This window comes from Tyto alba, unplaced genomic scaffold (assembly GCF_018691265.1).
Source record: "Tyto alba isolate M040663 unplaced genomic scaffold, T.alba_DEE_v4.0 Super-Scaffold_23, whole genome shotgun sequence".
NCBI classification, from domain to species: Eukaryota; Metazoa; Chordata; class Aves; order Strigiformes; family Tytonidae; genus Tyto; species Tyto alba.
The window spans coordinates 6,040,801-6,067,073 of NW_024881297.1; the positions used below are offsets into that span (position 1 = coordinate 6,040,801).

The 26,273-nt window shown below is 38.6% G+C and overlaps 1 protein-coding gene across 10 annotated transcripts in view; it reads right to left on the reverse strand.

Moving 5' to 3' along the window:
• PTPN13 (protein tyrosine phosphatase non-receptor type 13) overlaps nt 1-26,273 on the reverse strand; it is a 125,761-nt gene that overhangs the window by 22,546 nt on the left and 76,942 nt on the right. For 6 of the 10 annotated variants that reach the window (XM_042796694.1, XM_042796692.1, XM_042796693.1 and 3 more), the window contains 17 exons: nt 21,628-21,850; nt 20,089-20,163; nt 19,805-19,979; nt 18,605-18,758; nt 18,314-18,452; nt 17,752-17,904; nt 16,112-16,294; nt 14,773-14,935; nt 10,204-10,627; nt 9,939-10,036; nt 8,040-8,096; nt 6,894-6,986; nt 5,421-5,528; nt 4,534-4,665; nt 3,658-4,124; nt 2,513-2,656; nt 490-583 (listed from right to left, as the gene is read on the reverse strand). In XM_042796694.1, the coding sequence (XP_042652628.1) occupies nt 490-583; nt 2,513-2,656; nt 3,658-4,124; nt 4,534-4,665; nt 5,421-5,528; nt 6,894-6,986; nt 8,040-8,096; nt 9,939-10,036; nt 10,204-10,627; nt 14,773-14,935; nt 16,112-16,294; nt 17,752-17,904; nt 18,314-18,452; nt 18,605-18,758; nt 19,805-19,979; nt 20,089-20,163; nt 21,628-21,850 (2,882 nt within the window). The remainder of the gene's footprint in view (nt 1-489; nt 584-2,512; nt 2,657-3,657; nt 4,125-4,533; nt 4,666-5,420; nt 5,529-6,893; nt 6,987-8,039; nt 8,097-9,938; nt 10,037-10,203; nt 10,628-14,772; nt 14,936-16,111; nt 16,295-17,751; nt 17,905-18,313; nt 18,453-18,604; nt 18,759-19,804; nt 19,980-20,088; nt 20,164-21,627; nt 21,851-26,273) is intronic. The other 4 variants (XM_042796700.1, XM_042796689.1, XM_042796691.1 and 1 more) reach the window with 4 other exon arrangements.

Below are 26,273 nucleotides of genomic sequence, written 5' to 3' on the forward strand. Positions count from 1 at the left end.
TTCTCACTTCAGTAAAGAATGGAGCCTGGCTTACAAACAAGAAAAAACGTAACAATTATACTGATTTTCTGTATTGAGCTGCCCAGCACAAGCAATAAGGACACAAATAATACAAAGCCCTCTCTCTCCATGGCTGGAACAAAGAAGTGTTCTGCATTAACACAGGCTGCATTATGGAAAGAACCCCATAGAAATACCGCAGCCTATCTACTATTTTTCCCCTTCACAGTCTCAGCAGTTTTCTGTTGATTCTGCAGTTGTTCTACACTTTTTTTCTAATCCTCACCCACAGAATTAGCTATCAAGGCAATATTTTAAATGACAATTGCAAATGCAGTAGCTTGGAAAAACAGCTCTTCTTCCCAGTGAAAAACGTACAATGAAAGGAGGCAAACAGATTTCATGCCTTCTAGGTATCAAATCCACCACAGACAGTTATCTGCCCTTTTTTCACATTCAGAGTCCCAACTGAAAGAACTGAGATACTACCTTTTTCTATTCTGCCATCTGCTTCAGCTGCTCCCTTGGGAATAATCGCTTTCACATAAATACCACCATGCCTTATGCTAGTATTTACACCGCCCTAAATGGAAAGCAAAAATAGGATTTGTTAGTCTTTGTGCAGTTATAATACTTAGTAAATAAACACAGTGTCACACAGGGAAAACTGTACTCAGGAAGCACTTGGGCTACTGGCATGTAAAAAGAACAGCCAAACCAAAACGTTACACAAAACATGTTTTCACAGTCATGCAATTTATTACAAATGAAGTTGGGATGGGAAGACTGTAAAAACACGATGCATCACAATGCAAATGCACCCAAAACAAATAAATGTCCATCAGCAGAAACATGTCTGCATTATGCCAGACTTTACATGCTTGCATGCATATCAAAGCTCAGAGATGTGTGAGGGCACAGCATGCCAAAGCAGAAGATGCATACCCATGCAGTGTTCTACTCCAATACACCCTCTGATGTAACAGGAGCCTATGGAGTGCTGCTTTCTCTCAGCTCACACAAGGTTGAAGGTCTAAGCTGAAAAAATCTGCTCAGGCTCAAATAGCATCATTTTTGGAGGGCCTTAGCCTTTCTGCTCACTGCAGGGGGGAATCACACTAGATGGTCTTTAAAGGTCCCTTCCAATGCAAACCACTGTATGATTCTGGCTTGCTGTTGCACTACCCGTGCTTCTCCACAGACTCAGAGGGAGACCAGTAGTGTATTAACGTTCACTCCCAAAGCATACAGTATTACATGTGAAAATTTAAAACACATAGCTAATTGTATACCTCTTCTTTTCACCACTGTACAGGATAGCAATGCAAGGGGCAGAATGGAGGTGGAAAAAGGAAAGGTCAGTGAAGATACCACTTGGTCATCCTTTAAGGGGAATCTTTGCATCAGCTGGTATCTTCTAACGTTTTCTACAAAGCCAATGCATGCATACAGCAGGCCTGATGCTACTCAGTAACCAACTCCTGCGGAACCTTTGCTCCTCCGGCTGCCTCAATTTATAAGCTTGACAAAGCGATGTGACTTTGAATAGACTGGGGTGATAAAATAATAGAATTTCATTCTGCTACTCTTGCAATACTAGCCACATCTGTGAAAACAGTGCTAGGCTTGCAAACTGTCACTCCACCTACACGCCTATCTGTATGGCCACATTTGCAAAAAAGCCAACTTAGTTTTTGGTATAAAAAGCCAGCAAAAGCCACCAGTTTTGAACTACAGCTAACAACTCCTCCTTATTGATATAACTTAAGAAACTTTTTCTTTTCCAAATTACTGTGTAGTCCAGAGATCAACCAGAGATAATATTTGAATATTAAAACACCAAAATGTATTTTGGAACACAATACAAGAACAGGAGCAGTGAAAAACATGCGCATCTCAGTTATAAAACATTCTCTTCCTCCCTGCCACTCTGCAGTATGGCAGGCCCTAAACACAAACTACCTTCAAAATTTTTTAGCCCAAAGAGAAATTAGTCCATTAAAAATATATTTTTGTCTCATATTGCAAGAAAGCAGTGTCAGCCAGGTCTTATTTGAAGTAATTTTTTGCTTTCTGCCTTTTATCCAGCAGAGGGAGAACACTGAACATGGTGTATGTGCATGGATGTGCATAGATACTCCTAAGTAACACTACCGCTTCCACTGCCTGCGACGCCAGTTGGGGAAGGTCTTATTTCTCTCCCTTGTAAATTTGCCACATTATTAGGTAGCAAGGGACAAAGATCATCTTGCTTTTTGTACTCACAAAGCAGTGTCTGTGATAAGATTCTATTATGACTGGGGCTCCACCATAAAACAAACATGAGTTGCTTAAAGGGCAGATGACAAGAAAAGGGTTATAAGATAATACTACTTGTCAGCTTTGGTAAGATTAATCACACACCAATAAAACTATATATTTAACAGTGACTCCAGAAAATAATTTGCTTCCTTGTAATTTAGCAATTTAATGGGATGCTGGGAGTAGAGAAAAAGAGAAAACATCTAAAAACCTTGTCAAACAGTACCGTGACACTTATTCCCAAGCCGTTATCTTTTTTGGCTAGTTCAACCTCAAAGGTATCTCCAGGTTTAAGAAGTGTTGCTGTAACCTTTTTAGTATTCATTTTGTTTGCTGTATTCGCTGAGGAAGATTCCTTTATTTAAAAAACAAAACAAACAAAACAAAACAAACGAAAAAACAGACAAAACAAAGAGAGAGAATGATTTGCCATTAGAACAGAAGTTTTTAGTTAAGACCCTAGAGGGTGTGGTTCTGAGCCAGATGCAGCCCAAAGGAGTCCACATGGCAAAGTACCAATTAATAAGACTCTTAAGGCTCATTGCATTAACTCTTCCATTGCTGCCACTGAACAGGTTTAGCACAGAAATATGCTTGGTCTTCAGCAACTGAGTCTTTATTGTCAAAGTGGGCTGGTCGAAGGACACAGAAGCTACAGTACTTCAGTATTACAGCAGACCAGCGGTCCGCTTGATTAATTTGCAGAAGCTGCCACAACTTGATTGAATAACCTCCATCAGCTGAAAAGAGGAATCACTGCACGTTAGGAATTAATTTGTAGTACTTGCCATTGTGTACTTTCGGAAAGGTGAAGCAGCAAGCTGTGTCTGTTCAGAGCATGGCTCACTGCTGAACTTCACTACACAAGAGCATTTTCCATGGGTTAGGATCAACCCCAAAAGACAATGAGTTCTGCTGCTACCCATTCCAGATAAATCACTACTACTTTAATCTAGGGAAAACTTAATTTATCTGCCAGGTGATTAAACTTACCTCTAGGGGTGGCACTATACTATGATCATATTAGACAAACACACAGAACTGAAAGCAGGTTTTCTACAGCATCATCAAGTGCACTATACATTCATCCCAAAGCACAGCCTGCCTCTAGTAAGGCATGTCCATCTTGTGACACTGGAAAGCAGGGAAGTTGTTTCAAGTTACAGGAGAGATTTTCTCCATTTATTTTGAACGAAATCACCAGAGTGTTAGAAATTAGCTATTAGCATTTGCCATTAGAAGGATAAGCTGCAGGCTAGCCTTCCCTCACATCCTTTCACCTTACTCCCACTTACACCCACTATTTTGCTACCACTATTATCCTGATGGGAAATATTTATATGAAATACACTATGCCTTTTTAGCTGGCTGTTGCTCCTGACTGCTGGAATAAGTTGCTTCATCCATATCAGAATCCCCTCGGTCAGAATATTCCAGAGACTCCACCAGCCCAGGCCTTTTATTTTTTGCTTGAGTACTGTCAGACGAGGATCTTCGCTTCTCATTCATTTTAGAGAGCCCAGACTGGTAATCGCTGTAAAGCTGAGGATCCTGCTGGGCTCTACCACTCGCACGTTTGCCAAAGAAGCTGGCTGCCTGGCCCTGAGACAGGCTAGCGCTCTCGGTTCTGGAATCCTGGGAGCTCACGCTTCCATCCCGCTTGCCTCCTGACAGACCAGAAAAACTCCCTGAAAGAAGCCTCTGGTGACCACGGGACCGGCCGTGTTCCTCTGAAGAGGACTCTGCTTCATTGTCCTGCCCCAGCGATGGCCTTCTTAAATAACCCCTGGTTCCGTTACTGATGTGTGCAGCGTTAGACGATGCTGAAAACCAGGAGACAAGACAGTCACATCGGTAGCTGGCAACACCTTATCTGCAGTAAGACACAAATTTCTCAGCACACAACCACGTAAGGTTTTACCCTTTGATATTATGCGGCACACTTTCTGTTTACGATGCAAACGGTGTGTCCTCACCAAAGGTTACCGTAACATGCTGCTTTGTTCAGACTCAGAACACAATTTCAAGCATGTACTAGCTGGGGTTGCTTACAGAAGCGACTGCAGTTAGGACAATGTTTTAATGGCTATCTCAGTTGATTAGATGAGTAATTTTAAAGAACTTTACAAAAAGGTACAAAAAACACTTGACAAAACCTTTACAAAAGGTGTCAGAGAAGGCAGAGTGCTCAAAGAACAGTTCTTTAATAATAAGGAATATTTCTCTCTGTACCTTTGGCTAGCTTGTCCTTGGGCTGAGAGATAACAAGTGTCACGTCTTCAGGTGCATTCTCCAGAATTTCTAATGCTGCATGGTGGCTGACACCTTCTAAACTTGTGCTATTTATGGATATTAGTCGATGTCCTGCGCAAAAGGGTTTATTCAGATACAATACAATAGATAAATCTTTATCAATCAGTGAGAATGTGGAGTACAGATCTGAAAATCTCTACACAATGCATGGATTAAAAATTACTAAAATTCAAGCGATGCTGGAATAGGGAACCCTAATTATAAAAAACCCCCCAGCACAACAAACCACAAGAAGTGATTATGAATATTTGTTCTTTTTAAACCTGCCAAACCTTTGCATATTATGATTTCTACCTTCTCTTCTGCTGTAAGAAAAACCGATGCAAAAGCAATAATCAAGGAATTAAGTAAGCAATATGCAGTTCAGTTCAAGGTACGGACGAAAATGAAAAGCAAAAAAAAGCAAATATTAAGTAAAATAAATTTTTGTTCTCACCCAGCCCTCCCCCCCGGAGCCATATTGTTACATCCACTTTTTTCAAAATCAAAGTATGGATTTAGAATTTTAAAAAACTGAAGTTACAAAGCATCTGTAGAGACACAATAGTAAATAAAGCCCTTATCTTTATACATAACTTTAATTTTTTGCTACTTCAAGCTTTATATTTTTTACTTTGATTTGAATGATTTTTGTTTCCATATAGTTTAACAAAGAGGTATCACCAGTTTTCAGAAATTATCCAGAAGGTAACCAAAGGTCAGCATTTGTAAGGGACTGACGCTCTCAGCCATAGCTGGAAATGGTACTCCCTCTGTGTTTGGCCTTTGTTTTCATGTATACACCTCTTCTTATTGACACTATTCACCTGGTTTTAGAGATCCTTCCAAATCAGCTGGCCCTCCAGGAGTAACTGAATGAATAAAAATTCCCAGATCAAGTTTCCCCGTCTTCTCTCCGCCGACTATTTGAAAGCCTATTAAAAAGGCCCAAAGCAGGCAAAAATGTCAGTGGTTACAGTGTAACTTAACACAATACAAGCCCATATTTCAGAATGGACAAAAACTTAGTCATTCTAATAAATGTAAAGTAAAAGAAAGCTATTCAACTCAAAGAAGTCTACGTGAAAGTAAATAATAAAGCTTTTTTGATTAAGCTTTATTGCATTCTCTGTTTTTGAGCAAGTGATTCAGACGTTGTTTTCCCAGAAAACTACAGCAAAGGCTACAGAAGGCAACTGTGGCAAGAGAAACACACACACAAATGACATGAAATGTGCACTCTCTGACCAGATAAAGTGTATTTTCTCCTACTTCAAAATTTCTGGTTTTCTCTGTTGTTAGAAGCTTCACCTAAATGTTTGACCCTGGTCTTAAGAACCGAGTTTTTCAACTCCCTGTTTTCTTTTCAGACTTCTAATCTATTTCTGCTAATTCTACCAGGATAGAATACTGGGAAGTATGTTTAAGATGAAAAAATGAGAAAATAGAAGATATCAGGACTTCTCTCTTCTAGCTAAAACAGCAAAATACCACAGATTGCATGGGGAAGAAACAGAAGAATCTGGGCATTTCTTCCTTTCTTCCTACCTTCCTGAATTTCTTTCCTTTTTGGTCAACTCTTAAGTTACTGTGCAGGGCAAACACTAAATATTATTGTCTCGTAGGCCTTCTCCCCTCTTCAAATTTATGCAACAGTCCTATTCTGAATGACAAGCAGAACAATGTCCCTAAGGACACTTTAGGAGAGCCTCCCTAAAGCACAATACTGACACCAAATTATTCATTACTCATACAGGGAAAAATTATGTGGGTTTATGAAAAAATGCAGCAGCAGCAGAAGGAACAGAACGCAAATATCTTGTCTTCCAGGCTCCTTAAACCTCAAATTAGTGTTCCATCTGATATTATAAGAGTAAGAAAAACACTCCACAATTAGCTCATAATGGCTTTATAATGTCTTTTTTTTTTTTTTTTTTTGCTTTAAGCCTTCGAGCTGTTACAGCTGTGAGGTGTCTACATAGACAAAAATCTTTTGTCTGAACAGAAATATACTTTAAAGGCCACCTTTTAGGATGACTAGTTCACAATATAAATATTATCCTACACTTACAATATGGAAAAACTGAGAAACAGATTTGCTTAACATCACTCAACAAATCAGTAGCAGGCACTATCACGTAAGCCCAGGCTTCAGCATCTTAAATGCCTTCAAAATCCAGCTTCTGTCTGCACTGCTTTCCTCAGTCCTACAATAAATACCTAAATACAGATCAGAAAACTTTATTTTGTTTTTGGCTTCTAGGACCACACACGGCATCAAAAATTTTAAATCCACTTACCTAAGCCAAATTTTTCATCCTTTTTCAAGTTCACCAATGTGATCTCTCTTTCTGGTGAGGCAACTCTGTTCTGTGTTGTTTGCAGAGAGTCAACTGAAAAGCCAACATTTTGTGATCAGACACTACCTGAATGCTTCCCTTCAGGTTTGCCTTGACATTTTGTTCCATTAAAAAAGATTACTTCTCTGATAACCTGAAAAGCTGTTCTGAACTAGTGGGTTAACTTTCATCTTCCAAGTCACATCCAAATGAAAAAAAAAAAAGCAAAAAAACCCACCACTCTTCTCAACACTGTAATTAACATTAGAAACATCTACTAAAACCTGCCTTGTTTAAATTTATTTCCTCATTTGCAACTCCACAGACTGATGATTCTGCCTCTTTCAAAATTTGAACACCCTCACGATAGATTTACATGACTCCTGAGGGTTCCCAGTAGATGTAGGCACTTAAGAGACAGAAGGAGCATGATTTGGAAAGGAAAAAAACAAAAAAAAAAACAAACAAAAAAAACCCAACAACAAATAGACCAAAACCAAAAATCAATCTCCTTAGACTTCAAGAAATGCAAACATACTCTAAGTCTGAACTCATGAATTTGCTACCTAGAGAACATACAACTCACTTGGTCTGAAGTGACTGGCATACTTTTAAATGGAACATGTTGTTCCACAGCGGCAGAAACCCACTGAGCTCTACACACTGGTACCAAGCAGAAAGCAGTGGTGTAAGTGAGTGTGACAGACTGCAGCACCTGGAGGAGGAGTTTTTCTCCCATGAAACCAAGTCAAACCAAAAGAGTGAAAGAACTAAAAGGAAAACACAGCCTTCTTGGGCTCTACAGAACCAATAACCTCACAAGTAAGGAAAATGAGCTTTGAAGAGCATGGTATGTTAGGCAATAGCACCCTTCAAGTCTCAAACTAAACAGAGGCTATTCATATTTGAAAAGTATTAGACACAGATGTCAAAATCTCCCCCAAGAAGCAATCCAAAAGAAATATTAGGAGTTGCATTTACAAAAAGGTCCTAGCCAACTAACTGAGAGAGGTATTCAATTTAAGAATAGTGAAGAAACAGGACAGGTGTAATAGTGAAGCTCAAACTGACTGAATTAAGTCTATAGACATGTATTTATCAACTTACCACTCTCTTTTAACAGCGTTGATGATGGAAGATTTCCTGAAGTATTCATGCTAACACCTGTGACATGAATGGAAACATTAGACATTGTTATATTTTTTTTTTTAATACGAAAGCTACCAAGAAGTATTTCAGACTTTACACACTACACGTGAGCTCATTCACAAGATCAGATTACTTATTTTAAAAATGAACAAACATGAAAGTAGTTTTGGATTAGCAAACCCAAATTACTCATGTACTCTGGTTGCAGTTCAAGGGTCAGATAGATGGTAGCTCATGCAAAGGCAAGCAATTCAAGTAAAGGACAGAGGTTTGGCCTTTACAACCACTGTTAATTTCAGATAAAATTATTGGATCTTTAAGAAACTAAGTCAAAGACTAGATTTTCTAACAGTATTGAATGAACATGCCTAACCTAATAAACCAACACAACAGGAATCTTAAGATTTTGTACAGTAACAAATAAGTTGCTGCAGTAACAATGCTCGGTAGCATTGCCATTTACGTTGGTATGCATACAGAATCATGTTCTCTTTGGAGTGAGCAATGCCAAGCAAATATGGCCGTACGTTAAAGAGGGTAAAATAATAAATGTATTAAGTTATGAAAGTAAATGTAAGATAATTCAACCTTCTAAACCTCTGAACGCTAAAGTTTCAGCTAATGAGTTTCACCATGCAAAGACTGTGTCTCCCCCAGCACAGGCAATATGATTCAGCAGGACTTTCTGACACATTGGGAAGATCCTTATCAGAATTACTGCCCAGAAGATTATGGGTAAGCACATGATAACACTAACTGTAAAGCAAAAAGCATAGGATAAATGGCTGCAACCAGTCACTACAGAAACTGCGTGCCTCATCTCACTCTTCAGTAGCTTACGCTCCTGGTATTGAAAAAGCATGGCTCCCACGTCAGCTCTGGTTTCAAGTTCAGTGAGGGCAGATGCTGTAAGGATCTGTATGTCACACTCGGTTTTGGAGGTTTTTCTGTTCGGGTTTTTTGGCGAGTTTGTTTATACCTACCTCCCATAAACTTAACCTTCTTCTACTTTTTCTGATGTTCCGTAACTAATCAATATTTAAATATTAAGCAAAACCAAAGCAACAAAAGCAAGCTAAGGCTGCAGATGTTTCAGTCATTGTAGTTTCTATTATTATCACAGGGAACCTCCTATAACCAGAAATTGACGACACACAGATATTAAAAATTAACGTACAATAACTCAGCATGTGAGTTTAAGTCTATTTAGCTGCTCTGAACTCTGTATTTTTACTGCCTACTAAGATAACTGTGTACAGTCCAATCCTTGCCAAGAAAGGAGAGTAAGTAGGTCTGGCTTAGCTCATTACATGAGTGTTTTTGTGAAACACCCTATGCAATGCAAAAAAAAATGTACCTAATTTGTTATATCCAAATGAGACCAAACTAAAAAAGAACTGCGCAGCTATTGCTCAGAGGTACTAGCCAATAGCCAGCTTATGCCAAACCGAGTCCACTTCCAAAAGTCAATTCCTGCACCCTTTCCACAGAAAACACTAAAAAAGTTCAAGCTTGACAAACAGACTAAAGACTAGCAAATTATTAAAAGATCCACACAATAAAATGGCACTCTGAAGTGACAAAACGGAAGATGTTTTTTGCAACAGCTTTTACTGTCAAGTACTAACATTTTGCACAGCTGTGTACAAACCGCTGTTGTCCAAAGATTTTTTTTTGATTCACTGCAACAGTTATTGAGGAACAACAGGCAATTGGCCTGGATTACTTTAACATATAATACTCTGCTCCCTTTTTCAAATTAAAGTATTACCATCAGTTGTTAAATATATCAAAGCATTACACCCAAAGCAGTTTTAGATGTTAGTTAGTAAATAATATTATTTTTTGCATGCTGACCTACAACATAGGCTTGACCGGTATCTTCAATGGATGATGAGTCTGATTCGTTTTTCTTTCTTTCAGGGCTTCTACTTAAACCTGCATGAGATTTTGAACTTAAAGGGGAGAAGGAGAGAAGGGGAACCAGAGAGAGGGAGGAGGAAGTTGGGAGAGGGAAGGATCAATGTAATAAAATAATGGTGTGAATAATAAATCAAAACTGATGCAAAATGTACATTGACTGTACACAAAGATATTGCAGGGTAGTCAGAGAGACTCTTACTTGCTCAGTTTTAATGCTCCTGCTGCTGACCCAGTATCAAATTTTGGCATTTGCTGAAAGACTCTTCCCATTACGTCTTCTATTTTTTGGGGGGAAGACTCCAAAGCAGTAATCATATTTTTCCTTGGGGGGTAAACCGAGATGTGGCTCTGACTCAGATCGTGAAACGACTTGCTCATAACCCTGGGTCTTTCCTCCCACGAAGTCTTCTCATTCTTGTCCTTTGAAGAGCCAGGAAGTGGCTGGAAGAGCGAGAGCTCAGAGCAGGACAGCCTCTTCAGAATCTCTGCTTGAACAGACAGAGGTCGGACGGCAAGCCGGTTCAAAGTGCTGCTGGCCAGGCTCCCAGTACTGATCGCTCGTCCCATGTTGAAACCTTTGACAGAGTCTGCATGAAGGTTTAGGCTCCTAAATGAAGCCCTTTCTGTGTTGTTTTTTTTTTTTTTTTTTTTTAAAACAAAAAACAGACAAATTTAAGTTATACAGCACAGCTAGTGTGACCTCCTTATGTAAAGCATGCATTTTAAATGACAAACTCACACAAAGCATATTTTCTCTAGATGCTCAGAAGTATGTACCATCATCAGGTACATATAAACTACCACCACGTAGTTTGCTCAGAAAGAAATGTTTAGACATTACACTAACCTGACCATCTACTACACTGAAGCTGAAAAAACACAGAATAGCAGAATATTCATCCCCTTATTAGTATGAAGACTCATATTCCCTGTTAAACCACTGTGTCTTATATACAGGCACATCAACTCTTTCTGCAAAGCAAATAACATCCTCAAGCCAAGTGACCTGGAAGACTACTCTTCCTTTAACCTGCTCATCCAAGTCTTTTCCAGAATTTGAACAAACAGGGCTCCCCCACCTCTACACTACCATCTTCCAGCCATCCATTGCTTAGTTTTCTTAGCATGAGTCCCTGACAGGCCTACAGTACAGCTGCAAAGTCATGGGGGCTTGGCAGCATTGCTGCCTGGCTAAAGAGCATCAGCTCGCTCAGGTGCACTTGGGGACTTCCCCTGCCAAAACCAACTTCAATATTTTAGCACAGAAGAAGCAGCGTTGACTGGGGTTTGTGAGACTTTTTGACTCATGAACCAGGATTCCCTTAAGCAGCAGTGAGAAACAGGTTTTGGATTGTAATTAAATTACTGTCAGCTGAGTCGTGGGAACTGTCTGGGTGGATGTTCTTAGCTGAAAGCAAATGCAAGATAATACAACTTAGCCTAACTCCCTCTTAATTCAGAGCAAAGCTGAGCAGAGCTCATTTCTATTAGCCTAACTGCATCCTAAGGCTAGTAGTTAAGTTCCTGTGGCTTGGCTCTAACACAGAAACTTGATAAGCTGTGGCAACATGTTTGCTGGTTAGAGCATTTAAATGAAATCAGGCTCTCTGAGCCCTTCAGAAACTTCACTGACGTCTTGGAGTCCGTTCACAGGGAAGTCTGAGGAAAAGGAGTGCTCAGCTGCATATATATTTCTGATTTAGCATTAACTAGTGTTTTTTTAAACTCTACATACAGCTAAGAAATAAGCTGCTTTAGGAAGCTGCTCTAACTCAGAAGGGAACGCTACTTTTTGGTACACATCACCCATTAGCTTTACCAAACATGTAAGTATTCACCTTTAAAGAGTGTATTTAGCAAATGCAACCTCAACACTGCCATTCCAAAAGACATTCCTTCCTCCACTACCTAGGGCAGAAATTAACTGCAACAGTAACTCATGCTCTCTCTGTAATAGGCATATGGATTGAGAAGATTTAGTTGTGGAAGGTATTTTTTTGTTCTTTTCAAAGGTGAATTAGTATACAGCTACCACTTCCTTACCTACACTAAATACCTCCTCTGGCCATAGCCACCAGACAGACTAGATGAACTACATAAGAATGGTTTTGCTTGATCACACCAGAGATCCACAAATCTCAGTTTCCCAACTCTGACAGAAGCTAGCAATGAAACTTGCTCTTGTTGTGCTCCCATACTGAGGAAGAGCACTTTAATAAAATATTCTAAGATCTTTTCTTGTGACATCGTACTTACCCTCTTCAAACACCAAACAGGTTTACCCAATGGATTTCAGATGAATACTTTCACTTAATTATTTATATAGACATTAGGCCTTTCACACCTCCTGCCAACCCTTTAACTGAAAACTCTCACATGCTCAAAACTCATCCTTTATAAGGCTGACTTAACCCTCATTTCACCTTTGTGGGTTTTCTATGTGCCCTTTCAGGAATCCCAAACATCCATCTTAAAACCCAGTGATTGGTTCTGTTTACTACATGGCCACAGAACTTGTGCAAAAAAGAAACCATCATTCCTCACATTACAGCTTAACTCCTTTCTTATATACTATAAAACTGCTAGTATTTTTAAATATTTTTTTTTAAACTTTGTGACTCATCTCCTTCTATTCATACAGAAAGTTAGTCAGAGGCATTTTCCTTTTATTTTCTAAGACTAGTTCTTTCTATTAGGTTTACATGTGTTAAAATGGTTTCTCCCAGGTCACTGAAGACATTGTGCACATGAAAAACATGTCATGGTATACCACAAGGGCTACAAAGTGCCTCATATCTCCATCTTTTGTTATGTTCCATGAAAATTTGTTCACTGTCACTATGCATGCCAGGCCTTCTCCCTTGTCTCAAAACATTTTCTTCATTCATTAGCTGAAATCAAGGTGAGTCTTGCAAGACACTGTAATACTGTATTTCTAAAGAATTTTCCAAAGCATATTAATCTTCTGAAGTCTGCTACTCCACCCCACGAACACTGCAAGTGTTACAGGCACATGCTGGTGTTCACTGTGCTGTTAACCCAGAACCAGTCCTTAAGTAAAGAACTTTCAAAACGTAACTTCCTGTGCTGATCAGCCTTGAGTTAATAATATTGTCACCTGCCTTTTTCTTTACTGTTTTGCTGAGTGCTCCCAACCATTATTTTTTACTGACATTTTAAGGGCTCTGGGGGGAGAAAAAAAAAAAAAAAAAAAAGGCCAAAAAACTTGATGCTTTTGCAAGCCAAGAATAATGCTTCCCAAACACTGCCTGGGATTTCACTGCTCTAACAAAAGAATAGCAGAACTTATAATGAATGCGCAATTTTGACTAACTGCTTCATTGTTTTTCCTTACCTGTATTACAGTACTTTCTCTTTTAAAAAATATTATTCTAGTAACTCTATAATCTATTGCTATATGCATATATATATGCAGGAAAGAGAAATGACTAATCAGTTTGGATCACTAAAGTTACGACAAAAGCAACCTTTTTAATCATTTTTACTTTTAATAACCAAGTATAATGGAATTCACCATAATACTGATTTATTTGCTTCTGATTACAAATGACTGCTGAAATTTGAGACCTCTGAATTCCAAGTGATGTGTACTGCACAGAAGCAAACTACTGTTTTCAGACACACAAAGCACAACACATACTGCATCTGTAGGAGCAACCAAGCCTGCCTTGCCAAGAAAGCCTTTCATGCACTGGTTTTCTTTGCAATGCAGGATAAGCAAGTACTAAGTCAGAGAACGGTTCAAAGGCTTCAAGTCACTTGGCCCTATTTCTTTGCACTAAATTAGTTGCACCCAACAGAATACAAAAAAGGCTGCATAGTTGCCACATGCTTTCTCCCCTCCCCCCCCCCCTTTTTTTTTTTTTTTAATTAGAGATCACAATCTCCACAGCAATGAGGTCAAACTCCATCCCAGATACACTGGTGGAACTCTGGATTAACTGCAACTGGAATGCAGACAGACAAAAACAGGGAACAAAGAATGACCGAGCAGACTGACCAAAATAGCACTTCCAGGCTGCGCTGAAGGCCAGCCAGTCAAGTTAGCTTCGCTCCAAATAGTGAAGAAATTAATAGAGGTTTTTTTTTTTTTTTTCAATGATTGCATTCTCCAACTAATATTTTCTATCTAAAAAGAACACTTCTACATTTTCTATTATAGATACAAATTAGATGGCAATTCTGAAGAAAATTGACTAGCATCAGTGTTGTTCCTTACTAGGTTCACTAAACAGTAAGTGGAATAAAGACAGCTACACCCACAGCTTACAGATGCAGAATCATGAAGTGTTCACTATTGTATTTGGCCTCATACGATGACACCATTTTATCTGTAGTTCCATATATTTTATCTGTAGTTCCATATTATCAAACCAATTCATTTCACATTAAGCAGAAGGTAAAAATCCTATTATTGAAATATCTTCAAGGTCTTTCTGAAAAAAGCCAAAATCCATTAATCAAATGGGAAAGTACTATTAATGACCTATTTCTAAGATTCCTTTTATTTTAGAGGAGCTACTGTGTGCCAGCTCTGTGTGATCTGCCAACTCTTTTTTTTTTCCCCCCTTAAACAAATCCTAAACAAACTTAGCTCGTAGATTCTCTTTATAGTATAAACCCTTCAAATACAGAGCTACACACATATAGCACTCAGCAGAACTACTGAAGCTCGAGTTCAGACTTTTGCCTTACAAAAATACATATAGATTGCTATTAAAAACTAAGACAGCATCACAGTCCTTACCGATGTCCTGGGTGTCTTGGTTGCTCTGCCTGGTTCTCATCTGTAGTTGGAACTTATGCTGGGAAGAGCAGAGATGCAAAAGGTATTGGCAAGTCTTACTATTGTCAGTCTGGAATGCATGCTTGATACCATCTGATGTGTTCTGCAAAGTTATTTTCTTCTTCTACACAATGGAGAAAGAAAAAAGTTGAAGACAATGATTTCTTTTAGCCTAAAAAGAATTTTGTGTTTGCTTGTGCACAGTTACAGTATTCAAACTTTCCTGAAGCAAAATGCACTGATGGGAGAGATTTCTGTTAAAACAGTTGAAAGTAATTTGAGATTTATAAAGTAGCACTTTAAAGCTACTTCTGGGCTACCTGAGATGATACTTTAATATCATTTGATCTGCCTCTGTTCCTGTTACTGCTGACCAATGACAACCAGTACTATTACATTTTGCAGGATGGAGTTATCAAAAACCTCCGAGGAAGTCACAAGGGGTGCTGCCATTCAAGAGAAAGAGAACTAGATGTCCATCTAATTATGAAATCTATCAGTTAATACTCCAGGACTTCAGTGTATCTTCTTAGTAATTTTTAAACCTCAATTTACCAGTTCTAGTTAAAACCATGTCACAGATGAAGCAGGCTGTAGCTTTTCAATAAAGTATCAGACAGAATTAGAAGCACTGTTTTCCATACCTGTATAAAGGTAACCATTTGAAGCTCAACACCTTATTAAAAACTAACACGATAACCAGACGATGGTGTACCCACTAGAGCTAGCTGGTATTTTCCGGATTGTCAGCCCCTGTCACCCATTATTGTTTAACTTAACTACTCTTGGAAATAAAACAACTTAAAAGCAACATAGGAGCAATCTCCTAGCTACACCAAGTACTGGCAATTGCCAGTACCCAGTCCTATAATGCAGGATTCTCACTCTGGTGCTCCTTCACTACTCATGTCCCATACAGCAGCATGGGCAGATTGCCCAGAAATGCAGTAAATGGGCAGATCCTCTCCCCATGTTAAGAATTGCCCTTGATCTAGCTTTATAATGGCTCTTTCTTCAGAAGGTAGAGAAGCAATGTTTCATAAACACAGATTTGCCAAAACACAGGTGCTGAAGTCTCTCTGAGGCTGGAATAGAATGCAAGCTAATAAAGAAGAAAAAAAATAACCTTAAAACACCAAAACTCCCATTGCATTCCCATAAAACGACACAGCTCAGTCATACATAGATCACACTGTAAAACAGCAGCTTAATTTGCAAAGATAACACACACACAAAACCAGTACCTGGCGATACAAATACAGACATGTATACACAGATAGAGGAAAAGAGACTGACTTACACTAAAGGATATTTTCTTTGTTTCTCTCCATGGGAAGCGTAGTACAGGTGTGCGGGCACCATTGCGAACTTCAAAAATAACAACTCCTTTGGAGCACACTCCCAGAAGGATACCTGTTTGGGATCTCTTCTCAGGCAACACATGATGAAGATGAACCCCATATTCTGTGAGCCTTTGACACAACTGTACAGATCAATGTAATGAAACTTCTGAGAATATGAAGTTAAGGCTATTACAAGTTTTTTATATCTCTCTATAAATATACCTCTGTATGAATATTTTAATATATGCACACACACATATATATGAATTTTTGAAGAAAAGATTTCTCTCTGCCTGGTGACTCCACTTACAATTTACAAATGTTACAATAGAAACACATCAGCTGCTCTAGAGGGTTATAAGTCTTGGTAGTAACTCTTGACCTGCCAAACACTACAGCAAAAGAACCTAGCATTTATTAAGATCAAAGAACGAAAGCATGACTCAAGAATGCCTGTGAGTAAATCAGACATGCGCAAAAAAATTGTTGGCAACAAACTGTAACTAGCCAGATGTACTTGTTATTGACACATTTCTTAAACACAGAATTAGATTAACAATTCAGTGATCACATTAAGGCATCATAACTGCCAAGAGATGCAGTTTCACTTTGCACTCCAAGTCCTGCTGTCTCTTCAGTACTGGCATAAGGGATGGATGTAAAGAACCAAATGAGGGAATCTAACTGCTCTCCCCACCCCAATCCCAGTCAGGCTAGGTTTAGCTAGGATCCAGTCCCCTACTCTTGTTCTCTGTGGTTAAATTACATGATCACTTCTGCCAAATGATCAATAGCCTTAGAAGGGGCAAAGTCAGCTGAGTGCCTCTTCCATCACCTTCTCAAAGAGACTGTGGAACTACAGCCTGAATGTGGAATTAGTGTAACTGTTATCCAGTGTCTCAGCAGCAAATCATCACCCCCCCTGAACCCATCTGCAGCCATTGTATTGGGCAGGCCCTGATCGTTATCTCATGAGCAACAGCAGCAAAGCCCATAATTACATTTCTTAATGGGTCCTTTTCGAATAAACCAAATATCTATGATTATAGTTTTCCTATCACCTAACATAGTACCTGCTCAAGGAAGTCTGCTTGGTAATGCTTCTGGCTTGCTTCATATCAAGTACCATAAACAGCATTAGCTGTAACAAAACTTTTCATAATTTGTTTTTGTTTTGTTTTGGATTTTGTTTGTTTGTTTGTTTTTGTGGGGGGGTTTTTGTTTGTTTTTTTTGTTTTTTTTTTTTTTCCTCAACAGAAAGAACAAAGGACATAGAGAATGCAGGGTGTGCTGCCTCATAATCATAGCTTCCTCTAGAGTAAACACAAGGATCATTAGTTGCTTTTAACTAGTTGGAGCAAATGCAGGAAGACTACTGATTGGAAAAAAAAGGGAGAGGACTTCCTTCCCACCTATTATGATTTCTTTTCCCTTGTAATGATGCGTCTTTTCAAAAGATCTTTTCAGCTTTCTTTCTTTCAGTATTATTCAGAACCTGAGCTGTTTTCCTGTGCTTTCACTTGAGGTCCATGCACCCATATTCCCACAAGGAATTTCTTAAATCACAGATTAAGGAAGCAAATTACTTCCCACTTACCTTCAAAAATTCTAATTCTGTCTCTTTTTCAGATGCACCCACATAAGTGCTATGCAATTTTGGCAGCTCTTCCTTGATGTAGGAGAGATCTAGCTTCTCCATCACTCTAGCTGGGACATAGTGTTCTAGTCTGAAATATGACATGCCATGGACCTACAACACAAAACATTTTTGCGATGGCATCTCCATATACTACTCTGTCAGCACAAATGAAGCATAACCATTAATTTTACAGAGAGCTGTACATTAAAACTGAGTAACAGGAAGGATTCAGAATCTCAACCCTGACCCAGAACTTAACGTCACGTAAGGTTTCTTCCTATTCAAGCCTGACTCTACCTCCATTGAAGAGAGACGGTTCAACACCCAGATCTTGAACTAGATTCTGCAACAGCCCTGTGTTAGACTAAAAGAAAATTCGCCCACAGCAAAAATTGTCAACAGCGTATCAGCTGAGCTTCTAGTCCAGGACAGAGCTGTGAAGCATGTGTCGCAGCTCACAGTTCATTCTTCAATTAATCGGCAAGAACACAGTTTCTCAAAGGCAAAATTGATAGTGTACCTCGGCCTGGTAATCTCCATACTCAGCTTGGAGAGCTAGGGATGCTAATAATAAGGCTGTCTCATCATCACAGTGCATCCTGTCTTCCAGGATATCCTTCCGCAACTGCAGGTAATACTGGTGACAGGTCAGTGTATGCCTAGAACAGGAAAACAAAACAAAAACCACAAAAAACCCCACACCTTCTTTGGTACTCTTCCTGTTATAGCAAATCTCCAGCATTTGATTAATATCCAATTTCTGTCCATGAATTTAGGGCTTAAGGGGTTAAAAAAAAAATCATACACTCACTGTATAAGACTGACATCATCCACAAAAAACTTTATGCGAAAAAATAGAGTGAAGTTGACAGGCAGCTTGTTCTTTTTCTTTGGTTCTTCTTTCCATCCTTCTGGAGCTACTTTACTTAGCTTTATGTCAGGATCAACGAAGAAAAATTCATTGTCTGCCATGAATGTTAAAGGGAAGCACATGGGTAAAAAACATTAAAACCAAGTATTTTCTCCAGCTGAAGGATCAAGACAATTCTGAAATTTGGTTTTGAACAGAAAAGTCTTCTGTTGACTAACAATGGGTTTTAAGTACAATAGCTACTAAAGAGAACACTGAACAAGGGCAGATAAATAATTTTGTAGTTATCCTGAAGACACCAGTAGGAAAAAAAAAAGAAAGAAAAAAAAAGAAATAAAAAGTTACCTTCTGTGATCGCTACAAACTAGAGACTGGAGACAGAGCTAGGTTTTCTTTAAAATTTCAAATTTCTTATCCCATAGGAAATCCAAAACCTGTCATCCCTTCCCTCCCTTACTACTTCTGTCCCATTTACATGTCTGCAAAACGTTTTCAAGGCTTTCTAAACTGTCAAGAGCACCAGAATCCTGCAAAGGATAAAGTAACCTCGGGCTTCTATCTCATGCCAATATTCTGAGCACTACAGTTCTCTAACAGCCTGTGAGATATGCTGACAGGAAACCTGGGTCTGAACATGTTAGTTCTGCCACAGTGACCTTCTACCCAGTGGGGAAAACAAAAAGCCCAACTTCTGGTCTGTTCTAATAGTGAAAAAATTAACAGCTCAGGAGCAAATTCTTTTTTCTTAAGGCAACTCCCTCTATACAAGCGGCTCCCCTATGCATCCCAACAGGTCTGCTTCTACAAGAGGCTGTAACATTGCCTAGAGCATATTAGCAAAACCCAAAGCCCTCTGATGGGTACTAGTCAGAGCGAAGGCAACAAACAGCAAGGAGGAAAACTCAGCAACCAAAGGGAAAAGGCTGCCCCAGACAAGCATCCGTTACCCAGCCAAACGTAGAAGTTTATTGTACAAAATTGCTCTTTGTTGAGGACTGTATTTTGTCTCAATACATGAGAATGTAGCTCAAATTAAATGCTTTGTGGATGCCAGGCAGTCTCTGCTTCTCTTTTCTCAACAACATGTAGCTAATTCTTCTTATTCTGCACCTGTTAACTGCATGAAATCATTATTCTTACCTCTTAAAGTAGCCAATCCAAACAAGTGATGCTCCACCAAGCCAATATGGGCAACAACCATATCAAAGACATCTTTACATATCGTTTTGGTATCACAGGTCAGCTCCAGCTTCTGCCCGCTTAGAAGCATCACATTTACTTTCCGCCTAGTGTCATCATTCTTCCCTTTCTTAGTCTGCATTTTGTGAAAAACAATATCCCAACATTCACACTTGTGATAAAAGCAAACTTGTTCATTTAGCATACTTCCCCTGCCACTGACTGCTGAATAGCCCCTGTCTTACCAAGATAGACTTCGGTAGATCCAAGGAAATGAATGGCTCAATCGTCATTTTCACAAACTCAGGGCCAAAGAAATTCTGCAAATCACAAGAGTACGAATGAACAGTGTTGCTGAACAACAAATTGAGGCACAGTTAACTCCTGCCCTGCAAATGCCAAAGAGGAACCGAAGGGCAAAACCATAAAATTATCCTGAATTCCTCACGTGAGCCGGTAAGTCTGAAGAACCTGATTTTGTCAGCATGTGTGCCAGACACCACTGGCAAGCTACAGTGATAGAGACATTATTACTCTGCCTATTTTCCTTCCTTCATTGGGTAAAAAGCCCAGGGTGTGGGTTGCTTATTGGGACCATCTGGGCTTATCTCAGCGAGCAATTGCCTGACAATACTATGGTTTGCTGCATTGGTGGCAATTGTACCTTGACAAATCTCTGCCTGTGACACATAAGCCTTATCTCCTGAAGACTGAAATGTTTCAGCCTAATTATATTTATTGGGTTCAAGTAGAGATTCTGGCCAACTTCTGTCTGCCTGTAGAAAAATAAATGTTCTACTAATTCAGCCTGTAAATTATAGGAGGTTACCTGTCCAAACTGTTAGAGGAAGTCCTCTGCACAATACCCACTTCAATACCATGTTAAAAAAGTGGCCCGAGATTAACCTTTTGAGGGAAAACCTTCATTGGCTATTGTCTACTACCTATTGTGTACTATATGTAAAACATCTGCACGTAAACCTCTTAAGGGCCTAGGGAGGGGGAAACCAACCTGGTTAGTTAAAGCCTACATGAACTAACTGGTCAGAGTGCTGTGGACTGGAGACAGATGCAGGAATTATTACCCTGGATTAGGACAGCAAATTCACCTGAGTCTTGGTTCAAGTTTCACCATCCTTAAACAAATAATAAATAAATCCAATTCACTGAAACCAGCAGCAGAGGGCATCAAGCCATCATCTCTTCTAAACATCAGCCACATTATTTACCTATACCGCTGTCTCCCTCTTTCTCTGTAATCTTACATTTCATCCACATACCAAGACAGCTGGAAAAGGGAGTCTGCATGCTGATTCAGGGTAAATCCAAGGGCCAAATGAATCCTCTCTGCCTTTCTTTACCTTCCCAACTTGTTGATTTAATAAACTTTGATGCCGGTGAGACACATTCACATTACGCTAAGAGGAATAAAAGCAAATTGAAGTGGTTGAAAGCACCACAGAATACAGAAGAAAGCTACACCTTACCTTTGTTAGGACACCGTATTATCTAATTGATGTAATCTTTAGTCAAGGCTTGCTGTCTGTTTTAGCACCTCTTGATACTGCTTTAGGCTACATAGTCACTAATGCCACAAAACCTCAGAAGTTTACCCTGTGAGAATAGGTCTTTCCTATCAGGTCAAAACCGAACATCTAGCATTTAATCTCTTGATGACTGTTTATTACAGGACCCAGTTTGTGAACCCCACATATTAAGAGTTCCAGCCAAGACACTGCTCTGTTTCAATGAAAATAAGAGTTCGCCTGAGATCAGGGCATTACCCTCAGTTTTCTTTGTGTCATGGCTGTTTCCAGGGCTATTTCTCTCAGTGGATCCCTGGTGATGTCAAGCATTGAGGACCTAATTGCATCTCCTGGGTAGAGGTTTGGTCGGGACTGCCTGAGAGCCATTCTAGCTTGCAGTTGCATCATTTCTTCTTCCTGACGCTTTAGCATCACTTCTTGACTTATTAGATTGCCTTCAAATGGTGCCTCATGTTGCCTACAGTATAGTACAGAGGGGACAAAAGACATCAGTAGGTACGCCTAAGACATTCTGCTGCTTTAAGCACTTACCTAAGCAGAAACCCAGAACACAAAATCTGAAACACAGTAACAAAGTTATCAAACACTACGTTAAACACAACATTTATTGAGCCGTCAGGAGGTTAGCACCCTACAGCAATCCATCAATATAAAAAATGAGCAAACATGCCAAGTTTCTACAGCTGCCTGTCATTTATTCATATGAAAACAAAGGCTCAGCTGCAGTCAAAATAAGTGACACTACAAACCCAGTGAAACAGTACAAAACCAGTGAACACAAGAGGAAGAAAAGTATGAACGCATTGAAAATACCTTAATTTATCTGTTCAAACAGGGACTGTGAAAGAGGCATGCTCAAAAACATGTTGTTAATGAAAAAACTGAAATAGTGTACTTTATATAAGTAAATATTGCTCCAATCACTTTCTCTGCAACAATTCTTTACAAACTCTTACACAGCACTGTTATTTATACCCTGTTTTTTCCTGAGTAGTTGTATAGCTTGAAATATTTATAAGTATTTTATATGTATCAACATCCTATATACTAAATTAGTCTAAGTATCACACTCTAATGTTTTCATCATCTTATTTTGCTGAAAAAAATCCCTTTTCTTTAAAATTCCTAGGCATGGCTTAGTTGATACACAGCTACCACAAAAAAATGAATTATAATCTAAATTAATAATCTGAAGGGAAAAAAAAATAAAAAAGGAGAAAACAAAAAAAATATCCCATCAGTATTCCTGAAAAACACAGTAACCTATCCTTCAGTTCTTTTCTCAGCAGGTATTGATCTCAAATGTCCCACTAATTTTATTCTCTGTGGAAGAAAATAAATCCATGTCTTGTTTTGGATTAACAAAAGTAATTTTTTATTTGAAAATCAGGAGGTTAGGAAATGCGAGGAAAGGAGAAGCCCAAGAAAAACAAAACCAACTTCCGTTTCCCTCTCTCTGTCCCACGCTTACAGATAAACACCTTTAAAACCCAAACTAAATGTAAATCCATCAAGGCTTTTTTAGAAATCCTAAACCAAGAAAAAACAATGTTCTCCCTCTGTTAACATAACTATACAGAGAAAATTTTTAAATACAAGTGGACAGGGGGAAACTAAAGATTTTCAGCCACCAAAAAACACTTTCAGCAATTCTAAGCTAAGTGTTAGTTTAGATGGTATGCTAGAGTAATGAAAAACATGGAAGAGCAAAGAAAGTGTTTTGAAGCCTGCATATCATTGCACTGAAGTGTAAGAATACAGATAAATGTAGAGTAAGTCCTGCACTGCCACTGACATATGACTCTTTGTAGTAAAAGGTAATCTACAGACTCTTAAACACATTAGGTTTATTTACCTCTTTTTAAAAAGAGCCTAAAGACTTGTTTGGCGAATGACAAATCAGTTAACAAACTAAGAGAAAATGCACCTTTCCAGACAGTACGGTTGTCTATGCTATGCTAATTGGTGGACATGATTTCAAATTTTTAAAATCTTTTTACAGCAAAGTTTCCAATGAATGCCAAATAGTGTGAACAGTGAACTGCATTCTCTTTGTTTAACATTAAAGTTTCATTGGGTAGCATATAAAACCAGCATTAAAATTAGAAGAGTAATGTTATCATGAGAGTCCAAACAATAAAACACCACTAACGTGCCACAAGCTGAGCAAAGCAATGCTGAAGTTTCTCAAATGGAATTTCAGGGAAGATACAGAGTAGTTACAGAAAAATGTATTAATGTAAACCCATTATCCTTTCCATTCTGCAGGGCTTTCATAGTATCTCTTCCCTTCTCCCTCCTCTGTTCCTCTCTGCAACAGATTTGATAATATGCACCTAAACGGATGAAGTAATGAGAAAAGGCCTCAGACCTGCAAAGACTTGTGCACGTGCTTAGCCTTTCACCAAGAAGCAGCTTATTAAGATTGACATATGTGGGAATATTCACAATGAACTAAATTAAATACACCCACGAGCACCCTTCAGATCAAGGTCTAAGGATGGGCTCTGAACAAAAACACTTTCTGAACATAAATATCTATGAATTATCAAAGATGATATGAAAAAGATAGACATGTAGCAACTGGTGGTATCTGAAAATAGTTGCTAATGTGAAAACCTCTACTGCAGACAAAAAAAATTGCCTTTTTAATAACATACAACTCCGTGCAATAGAAGCAATCATAAATTACTGTGTAAAGCATTATCATTATGTTGATTTATCATCTTCATTGACATGTATTACTTTCTCTGAAAATTGGCATGGATGTGGGGAGTCTGGGGAAGAAGCTCAAAAATCTAGTGGTTTAAGAATTTTCCTAACAGTATATAAGCACTATCACCAACCAGAAATCAGCACACTTCAGCATCCTAGGTAAGTAAAACTAACTCTGGCTTGGTCAGACTTAATTTCCTCTTGAGGGTATCAGCATGATTCACTCTTTAGGTTCCATGACAAGGAATGCATCTCTCATTCTACAGAAGAGGAGATACTGTTGACAGATACAGCTCTTTTGTGAAGTTCAGAATAAGCAAGTATTATTTCTCCAAAAAAAAAAAATAAATTCCAAATGACATTCCTAACAGATAGCATGGTAGAAGTGTGCTTCCCATGGTACTTAATCAGACAAGCACTTGGCTGCTACTCTGTATTTTCATCAGTGTCTGACTACAAACTAGAATTTCACAGTTAATAAGTAACCTGAAAGGCTGACTCCTCTAAAAAAGGAAGCGAATTAATTCCTCACCTAGTGTACTTACCAAGAAATTAGCAGGTATTGGTTCAGAGAAGGAAGTTGGAAGAAGGGAAGCAGGTAGGCATTCTCTAATGATTACTGCAGTGGAAAGGTCAGGAATAGATTGAGAAATACGGACACCTTTTGGTAAGGTAGGGAGGATATGGAAATGAAATCTAGTGGGAGAAAAAGGCAACAGAAGGAAGAGATTCGTGTCAGCTGCTGCTCCTAGAGAGAAAAAGGAAGAAATAGTAAAGGAAGAAGGGGGGGAGGGGAAGGGACAAAAACAAGGAATACAAGAAGCAAAGAGGAAACACAGACACAAGTATTCATTGTCATCAGGAAAACATTCCAAGAAGTTTAAAGGGTAACAACAGTCACAGACTACAAGAAGGGTTTGAGAGTACTCTGAGTGTACTACTGAAAAATCTATGGCTTCTGTTAGCTTAAGTGGAGGCCAGCCCACCCAAACAGCACAAGTCATGCTGGCTGCTAGCTCGGAACAGCTTCACTGTTGGTTTTTTGTTTGGTTGTTTTTTGTTTTTTTTTTTTTAATATTGGCAGCAGACTCTCTCAAATCCAAATCCTCCTATTTGTTTTACAACTCTGTTTTACAAGGATAATTCCGTGGATAATTAAGCTGACTGCTTCTAAGGACATGCCACAGAAGCAGTAAATTTAATATGTATTGAAGTACAGATGGTATCTCTGAACACAGAAAAAAACACCTGAAGCATGCTCCCAAGTGCTGATGGAATTCAAGGAATGAATTAAGTTGCATATACTTCCCCAAACCCTGAAATCAAACAATCAGCCAAAAAAATGTAAACTCTGAGAATCTGCTCCTTTGAACTACTCGTTATCAAGAGTTTTACTTTGAGAACTTATGCTTCCAAAGTTATAAAAGCCATGGTCTTCTGCAACACAGGACATTTTAGAACAGCAACGTGCAATGTTGTGGATGTAAATATTAAGAAAACTCCTACTTAACTAGCTACCATCTTTGATGGTACTCCTTTTTACATTTGGTAGCACTGTAAAGTTTCAACAGCTGTTGGAGACAGACAGAGAGAGCGCGTGCACACTGTTTTCTATTCAACTCATATAATTAACAGAGATAGTATTTAAGTATTATTTTAGGACCAAATTCTGTTCATGGCTGCTTTCCTCTTTCTCAACAGGTCTACAAAAAAGCTAGTAAAAATAGCTTTCAGCCCCATTTTTCTGTCCTGGATATACTTAGTTGTCTGGTACTTAGATTAAAAAAAAACAAAACAAACAACAACAAACAAAACAAAACAAAAACAACCCAACCTACCAAAAAAAAAAAAAGACCAAAACAAACCAAAAAACAACCCAAACTTTTTCACCTTATGAAAATGAGGGAAAAATTATGAAAATCAGTAAAGAACTATCTGACATTTTTGTGCAAGCTCATAGTGGTATCTTTGAGCAAAGGCACAGATAGGAGGCCAAGCAGAAACAGGAGATTCAAAAAATACTAAGACTTGAAGTAAGACTGTATAGCTACATATATGTAAAAACCCACATACAAGTTCTATTAATTAATAAGGTACCAGGTCTTAAAAGAGCAATATTAGAAGAGCAATATTAAGTAAAATAATGTAAAAAGAACCATGAGAAAGCA